Source organism: Ailuropoda melanoleuca, chromosome 13 (assembly GCF_002007445.2).
Source record: "Ailuropoda melanoleuca isolate Jingjing chromosome 13, ASM200744v2, whole genome shotgun sequence".
Taxonomy (NCBI): domain Eukaryota; kingdom Metazoa; phylum Chordata; class Mammalia; order Carnivora; family Ursidae; genus Ailuropoda; species Ailuropoda melanoleuca.
In genome coordinates, this window is record NC_048230.1 from 26,610,456 (window position 1) to 26,618,578 (window position 8,123).

Below are 8,123 nucleotides of genomic sequence, written 5' to 3' on the forward strand. Positions count from 1 at the left end.
TCAAGAGGCAACATCCAGGACCCAGGGTTTGGCTTTTTATTGACACAAACACAAAGGCAGCTTCGGTAAAATGGGGTGGGGTACACGAAAGCAGAAATCGCACTTCACACGTTTAGGCCTCATTTAGACAATGAAGAGGCTGAGCCCCTCCCCCCACCTCCCACTGGCAGCGGCTGGGCGAGAACCCTACCTAATTCCAGAACCCTACCTAATTCCGTATCAGAGACCAGGAGTTACACCCCTACTCCAGAAAGTCCCCACTTTGGTTCCAGCGGCCCAGGTCTGAACCCACCCCCCTGTATTCCCCTGTTCCAGCTCCCCACCCATGTAAACAAAGTTTGGGGCTGAGTTCGAAAAGCTGCCCCCTGCTCTGAGAAAGCAGCAGGCCTCCCTTCATGACGCGGGAAATGTGCTTTGATTTTTACTTTGGTCCCAGAACAAGAAACAGATGGCATTGCCTCTCAGAGCTCTGGCTGGTAAATGCCACACTTATCCGCAAGGCCGAGAAAGCTTCCCCGCCGCCTTCTCCTTCACTACCCCTAGAGAAATGACAGCCCCAGAGACAGGACATGGCACAGACCCCAGGAGGCTCCGGGCTGCCCCACCCCCCACCCGCTGGTACACACACAGATTTTTGGCAGTGTTGTGGGACAGGGAGGCAGCAAAACCCCAGCTCCAGCAAAACAAGGAAGGCACTGGGGAGTACAGGGTGGAGAAGGAGGTGTGAGACAGGGACACCCCCCCACACCCACACACACACACAGGTTTTCCGTTGCTAAGGCACTGAGAACAACTCCAGAGAACTCAGTGAAGGGTGAGGAGCGGCAGGGGCAGGGAGGCTCTGTGTCTCTCCCACAGAGTTGTGACCTAGGGGAGCAGGTCTGATTCCCACCCTTGTTGTAAGAGGCAACCTTGGTTACGAGGGGCAGAAAACCTGGAGGTGGAAGAAGCCCAGCTGTGCTTAAGGAGATGGGGACAAGAGGACAAGGCCATGCAACGAGGTGACAGAGTTCAGAGGTGGGCACTGGTCGGCCTGGGTTGAAGGGACACAAGGGTGAGACGGAACATGCTGGATTCACACAGATTGGCCCCATATCCTGAGCTGACATTTCAATTCTTTGGGGGTGGGGTGGGTGGGGCAGGGGAGGAGGGGGAGATGAGGCAGAGGGGGAAGCACACAGAACTGGACGGAAAGGGATCGGCTAACCTTGGCACAAAAGCAGCACAGCAGGCCCAGGGAAACGGTGGGGGCAGGAAGCAGCGGCCTCCCTCTGACCCTCCCTGTCCCCTTGGCAGGGCCCAGACATCCAAGTGGTCACTTCCCAACCTCTTTGGAGGGCAGGAAGGGGGGAGGGGGGCAGCCCTGCCTTAGGAGACAGAACAGGGCAGGGGAGAGGTTATCAGGATAGAGACCTTCAGGGGAGAGAGGGCAGAGCATGATGATAGAGGATGAAATGTGAGAGAGTCTGGTGACCAGCACAATGTGGCCCCCGCAGCGTCTCTCTTGCTGGGCCCTGAGGGTCCGCCAGCGCCTGCCCTAGTTCTCCTTCTCTGGTCCAGGCACCAGGAGGACTTTGCCCACATTCTTCTTCTCCTGCATCTGCCTCATGGCGTCCGCCACCTGGACAGGAAAACAAGACGCGGCTCCCAGGGCCGTCCGGTCCCTCCAGAGAGCCAGCCCTCCCCTTCCCAGGAATCCCAACCCTGGGAGCCCAGCCTGTGGGGGTCCCACCCCGACCCTCCCGGCAGCCGTCCCACCTACCTTCTCGAAGGGCCACACGGAGTCGATGTGGGGTTTGATGCGGCCCTGGTTGTACAGAGCCAGGAGGCGGGTCACCACGCCGCTGACCAGCTCCACCTCACCCTCCAGGTAGCCCAGGTGGAAGCCACACACGGCGCGGTTGGCCGGCAGCAGCTGCAGAGCGGTCACGCTGAACTGGTTCCACCACGTGCGCGCCAGGGCCATCAGGTTCCGCTTGGGGCCGGTCAGCAGGTTGGCCATTCCTGCGGGACGAGGGGACGCGGCCTGTGAGTCCAGGTGCCGGGCGCATCCCTGGGCAAATCCACGCTCGCCGGACCCCCGTGGGCCTCGCACGACCATCCACAGCGGCGCAGCAAGCGCTGGCGCCCCCTCACCTGCTGGCTGCCAGGCCCAAATGGACACCCGCGACTTAAGGACTGCCCTCGACTTTATTTGTTGATTTTTGTGTGTGTGAACAGTTTTTCAGATGAAAATGCAGCTCGCCCAAGAAGCCCAGGAGGGTAGGACAAAGGAAGGCAGACTGACGGATTTCGCATGCGGAAGGATCCCCACCCAGGAGCACAGAAAGAACACAGAATTCCCTGTGTGTGACTCGAAGGAACGGGAGGGAATGAGAATGACGTCAGTTGCACCCTGAGGCAGCAATCCGAACACGTTACCCAGCCCGGCCTAACCCTAACCCTGATGCTCGCTTGAGCGCCGGAGACCCTGGGCCTCTGCATCCCACCCTTCAGACCCCCGGCTTCCCCTATAGCGCTCTCCATCCCCCGCCTGCTCACTCACCATAGGTGACCACTTTGCCCATGGGTTTGAGGAGGTTGTAGCCCTTGGCAGTATCTGACCCACCCAGAGGATCCATGACGATGTCCACTCCTGTCACGGGGGCGGGGGGGGGGCAGGAAGAGCGTTAGGAGCCACAGCTCTGGAGTGCCCTTCCCTGTCCTGGGCCATCCTGCCCCTGCCCACACCCCAACCCCACCTTTGGGGGAGATCTTCTTGATCTCATTCACGTAGTCAGTCGTGTGATAGTCGATGGGGTGTGTGACCCCGTTCTCCTTCAGCACCTCGTGCTTGCTGGCTGACGCCGTGCCGAACACCGTCACGTTCTCCACCGTGCGGCACAGCTGCAGGGCGGCCAAACCCACACCCCCTGCAGCAAGACACTTTCATGAGGAGGGGACATGGAGGCACCCCGCCACCGCTCTCCATTCTTGCCCCTCGAGGACTCTGCTCATCCCCTTCATTGGGCCTGGGCACATTCTGAGGCTTTCTCTCCTCACAACCAGGTCCAATATCCATGACTGAGAATTAGGGGGGAGGGTAACTGGCAAAGGACGGGGTGCCGGGTGAGGGCACGTTGCTATGGATAGCACACCAGGCTGGACCTGGCGCCTGAACGTTACCACGGCAACAACACTGCAGAGGCCTCTGGGAGCCACAGGCCAAGGCAGCCTGGTGTTGCCATGACGACCATCCAGACAGGCTGCAGGGAAGGGGCCCGAAGGAAATCTGGGTGGGGTAAGGAGGGGGGACAAAGGGAGGGGGCCTGTCACCTGCGGCCATGTGTACCAAGACACTGTGGCCAGGCCGTAGATTGCCGAAGTCAAAGAGGACCATGTAGGCTGTGATATAATTGACCAGCAAAGCAGCGGCTTCCTCAAAGGTCATGCCCTCAGGCATCTGGAAGGTCTGGGCTGAGGGCACGGTCACCTCCTCCTGCCACATGCCTGACCGGATCAACACCATCACCCGGTCCCCAACCTTGAAGAATGAAAGAAGAGCATCGTTCAGTCCCTCACTCATTCACCCACTGGCGATTTATGACCTTCCACTCTGTACGAGGCCCTCTTCCTGACAATGAAGCAGCAACAGAAGCAGCCACAGTCCTCATGCTAATAGTAATAATAATACCATGGAAAACAATAACAACATACCTTTACTGAGTGCTTGTCAGAGGCCAGGCCCTATTATAAGTGCTATGGTAAGTTTATTACATATAAATGCTCGATTAATCCTTCCCAGCTCTTTGAGGTACATATTGTCCTTATCTCGACTTTACAGGTCTTATGCTTCACTATTGTGCAAGATCCCTGAATGCAAGAAGCTTATAGTTCGGGCAGCATGAAGTATAGTTAAAGACATCAAACTGTTTTCGTTAAAAAAATGGGCTCAGTTGTTTACTGACAGTGTGACCTTGGGCAAATAAAAACTATTTAACCTTTTTGAGCCCCAGTTTTCCTGTCTTTAAAATAGAGCAATTATGAGGATTAAGTGGCAAAAAAAAATTCCGTGATTTTTAGCTCAATGTCTGGCACAGAGTAAACAGTTCGTAGTATTAGGTAATGACAATGATGAAGTGCCTGTAAAGATCTCCGAGCAGCTAGGGCTGGTGCAATCACCTCACGAGAAGCATTTGAGCCAGCACTGGGGGCCCAGAAACACCTTCACCCAGAGATGGGTTGGGGTGATGGACAAGGACAGCCACACAGCCCCCAATCCAACAGGAAGAGGCATCCCGCTCCCCTGAGCCCTCTCCCCCGCACCAGCCACCTGCACAAGAGCCTCACTGCAGGAGGGAAAGGGAGCTAAGAATATGAAACCTTTCCCTCCAGCTTAGCATCTGGGGTCAAGAGGAGGGAGGAAAGAAGGGGGGCAATCTCTGGAGAAAGCAAGGCCTCTCCTCACTCTCTGAAGGCCACGGACAGGGAAGTGTGGGTGCTATTCCAGGACAATCTGGGTCTGTTTTGGTCCCTGCCAGGAATTATGGGAATTCTTCATATTAAGGAGACTTGGAATCCATGGAGAGAGGGCATGGGACTCCCACTCACACTCCTTTTCATGTCCTCAAGCCCCCACACTCCACTGACAAGGAGGACTGAAGGCAGGCTGGGATCTTTCCTTGCAAGCACTGTCCTGAGATGAGGTCTGAGGAATGGAAGCATTCCACCCTCGGACTCAGGACTAGAAGACTCAGAAATAGCCCAGGACTGCTGGAAAGTGCAGTGGCCAGCCAGGTTTGTGACCAATCTGGCCCAGAACAAGGCTCACCTACCCAGCCGAAAGCTGACCCCTCAGCCCATCACAGGGCAGGGCCATGACCCCTCCCCAGTCCAGACATCAGGAGGGAAGGAGGGCTCTCCCCACAGAATCCAGCCTCTTACATCAGGTTCTTGCCTTGGACAGGATATCCTGTATTTACTAAGCGGAAAGTGTGGGGAGGAAGGTTAGGTGGGCGGCCTTCAAACATGAACTACCGTTCCCCCACCACCACCACCACACACACACACACACACACACACACACACACACACACACACACACACGAAATTCTCCTTAGCACCTTCTCAAGAGGGGGATTACTTAGGAGTCAGTGGAAAGGGTGGGGCCAGAGCTGGATGGAGGCCGAAGCCCTTTAAGGAGGAGATGCTGGCATGCACAATATAGTCAAGAGTTCCAGCTCTGGGATCTGGGACTAGCAGGTCATGCAAGAGGAAGGCCGCATCTGAGGGCGCCTCTCTTGCAGGGAGCTGATTCTTAAAAGAAACCCCAAACGAATAACGTGCAAAGGCTTCACCCCAGGTCTCTCAAAAAGTTGCTCATTTGGAACTCTCCGCTGTCCGGGTTTGTGGCCAAGATTAATGATAAACGAAAGGAGAAACAGACCGGCAGAGCTGGGCCAACCTGCTCCCGGTGCCACACCCCCCCACCCCAGTCCGAATGGGCACCGCTGGGGTTTCTGAGGCGAGGGTCCTCCCAGAGGAAGGCAGAGGCATGTTCCCCCTACCCTGTCCCAGTCCTCCAACGTTCCCAAGTGCAGCCTGGGATCATGGCCCGCTGGCTGAGTCACTGGAGGGGGAGATAGTACAGTCACGAGATACAGATAGCCTAAGACAAAGATCCAGAGACCCAATCTCACCCCCACCAACGCCAAAATCAGAGTGGCAGTGTAAGGCCGGTGGGAGAGCGGATGCCAGGCTCCCTCTCCTCCATGATGGGCGTGCCTCGTCTCTTTGGCCCTGATCTGGGAGGGGCCTCCTCACACCCCCACAGACCACGGGGCTGCATGTGACTGGGGCTCTGGCAGGGTCAGGCGTCCCCGCCCAACCCGGACTACATAGCTTCTCAAGCTCCTTCGGGGAAAAAGGCGCTAATCGGTACTCAGGGTCACAGACCACAATTACCCAGGGAGTGTTTGGTGGCAGGGGTACAGGTGTGGTTTTAATCGGGGCGCTGGCAAGGGGCGGCGGGGGGTGGTGGTGGTAAGGTCGTTGTGCGCATGCGCCTGGGTGCTTTATTGTGCCCCCCCCCCCCCCCCCGCTTCAAACTANACCACCGCCGCCGCTGCTTCTGGGCGGCGGCCACAATTAAAAACGGTTGGGGAGGGGGCGATAACTCTACCTCCAGTACCTACGCTCCAGTATAAACCCAGTTCCCCAGGGACCTCGTAACACAGGCTCCTTCCCAACGCCTTCCATGCCCTTTTGCCCGGGTCAGTGCCAGTTTCCTCCGCCCTGCCACACCCCCGGCCCCCGCCCACTCCAGCCCCACTACCCGGTGGTCTGGGCAGCCTCTCCCTGCTCTTCCCTGTTCCGCTCACCTTGCGGTCGTTGACTCCCTCGCCCACCGCGATCACAACGCCGGCGCCCTCCATGCCCGGAGTGAGGGGCAGGGGCGGCAGCCGGTCGTACAGCCCCTGCCGGGCCATAAGGTCGGCGAAGTTGAGCCCGCAAGCCCGGACGCGCAGCGTCAGCTCGCCAGGGCCGGGGGCCGGGGGCACGGCGGGCCGGCTCTGCAGCTTCACCTTGTCGTAGCCGCCGAAGCCGGTGAGCACCAGGCACCGCAGCGGCGGCGGCGACGCGGCGGCGGCCCCCTCGGAAGTAGCGGATGGCTGGGCGTCGCCAGCGGCCTCGGTTTTCGGGGGCTGAGAAGAGGCGTCTTCTCCGGCCCCTGCTTCGGCCGTCACCACCACGGTGGCCGCCTCGGCTACCTCTCTCTCAGCCGACATGTCTGGGACTCCCGACGTGCGCGCAGCTGGACCAAGGGTGCACAGCTGGAGAGGGCGGGGACGCGTCGGGAGGAGCAGCGACTGCTGACTGCGCGCGGGGGGGGCGGGGCGCCAGACCAGGGGCGGGGTCTCGCGCGCCAACTTAAAGGGCCAGGGCCACAGCACGGGTGTTGCAGGAGCGCGAAAGGTGGAGACCAGGAACATCTGGAGAGAGACCCGCGCGAGAAAATTCTTAAGGTCATGCAGACTGCGACTTAATTTGCTTATTTATTCATCATAAACTTTATGCAAATTAATATGTAAAAGAACAATCTGAAGAACGATCCCAAAACCTGAGCTTACATCAGATTTGGGGAGCCGGCCACCTGTGGACTAGAACCCAACTAAGCTGTTCCTCAGGCTCTAACTCTACCCATATGTGACCCATTCGTGTGGTCTTGCAGTGGCAACTGGAAGCAGGGAGACCGAGTCTTTAAAACTTTCCATCTGACTGTTAAGCTCCGTGCCTCAACTTTCCCTTCTGTAAAATGGTGCTCTAAAAGATAAAATTAAATCGAGTATAACCGATTTAAAGAAGCGCTTTTAAAAGGTAAAACATGCTATGCAAACTCAAAACAGTGGTGTGATTATCATTAGACTCCGGATCAAGCCTTTAATGAGTAGAGCTTGTCTCTGGCTCCATCAGGGCTGTCATTGTGCGCAATTCTATTTTCCTCTTCCTGCCCACTCTGTCTCCCCGAAGTATCCACCAGAGGACGCAGCTCCCCCAAAACTTTCCACCCTGAGCTTGGCTGGAGAAACTTCCCTGCTGGTCCAGGCCCGCCGTTAAGCCACCCCAGCCCCAGACTAGGCCGTCCGTTGCCATGGGGACGGAAAGCCATGATGTCACCATTGACCGGGTGGGTGTGTTGGAGTCCATACCCTCATATCCCCAAGACTCCCTGCCGGGACGTTGAGAGAGGAAGGGGAAGACCGAACCAAAAAGACTCCCTCCTTCTCCTACCACCTCGCGCCCCCTCCTGTTCAGGAAGTGGATGGCTGCCCCCGCGCGTGTCCGCACTAGCACGCGCGGGCACGCAGAAGGCCCGAGCCTCGCGCGTTTGCCGCTTTCACCCTACCCCTCAGAACTTCACTTGAACTCTGCCCCGCGCCCCTCTCCAAGGAAGTCAACACAGTCAATAAGCCCGGCTTGGCCCGCCCCAATCCCGCAAGGGTTCTCCAGATCACCCCAAAGAGCTGAAACCCTGTTCCGTGCCCTCGGATTCCCCGGGCCCCGCCCAGCTCCTCTGGGCCCCGCCCCCCGGCTGCGCGGGCGGGAGGTGGGGCCGGGGGCGCGGCCGTCGGGCTGGGGGCGGG

At 58.1% G+C, this 8,123-nt stretch overlaps 1 protein-coding gene across 1 annotated transcript; it reads right to left on the minus strand.

Annotated features, from left to right (window-relative positions):
* Positions 1–22: 22 nt before the first annotated feature.
* VAT1 (vesicle amine transport 1) lies at positions 23–6,856 on the minus strand. Its single transcript, XM_034640163.1, has 6 exons — positions 6,360–6,856; positions 3,316–3,523; positions 2,742–2,912; positions 2,546–2,635; positions 1,763–2,004; positions 23–1,621 (listed from the first exon to the last, which is right to left on the minus strand). Exons 1-6 carry the CDS (start codon positions 6,765–6,767, stop codon positions 1,538–1,540), a joined length of 1,203 nt encoding a protein of 400 aa, XP_034496054.1. The 5' UTR covers positions 6,768–6,856; the 3' UTR covers positions 23–1,537.
* Between the last annotated feature and the right edge of the window lie 1,267 nt (positions 6,857–8,123).

Bases quoted from the DNA above. Each gene is read 5' to 3' on its own strand.
- VAT1 (XM_034640163.1), bottom strand. From the start codon at position 6,767: ATGTCGGCTGAGAGAGAGGTAGCCGAGGCGGCCACCGTGGTGGTGACG. The intron at 2,913-3,315 runs GTGACAGGCCCC...GTCTTGCTGCAG, and splicing joins CTTGGTACACATGGCCGCAG to GGGGTGTGGGTTTGGCCGCC. The intron at 2,636-2,741 runs GTGGGGTTGGGG...CCCCCGTGACAG, and splicing joins CAAGAAGATCTCCCCCAAAG to GAGTGGACATCGTCATGGAT.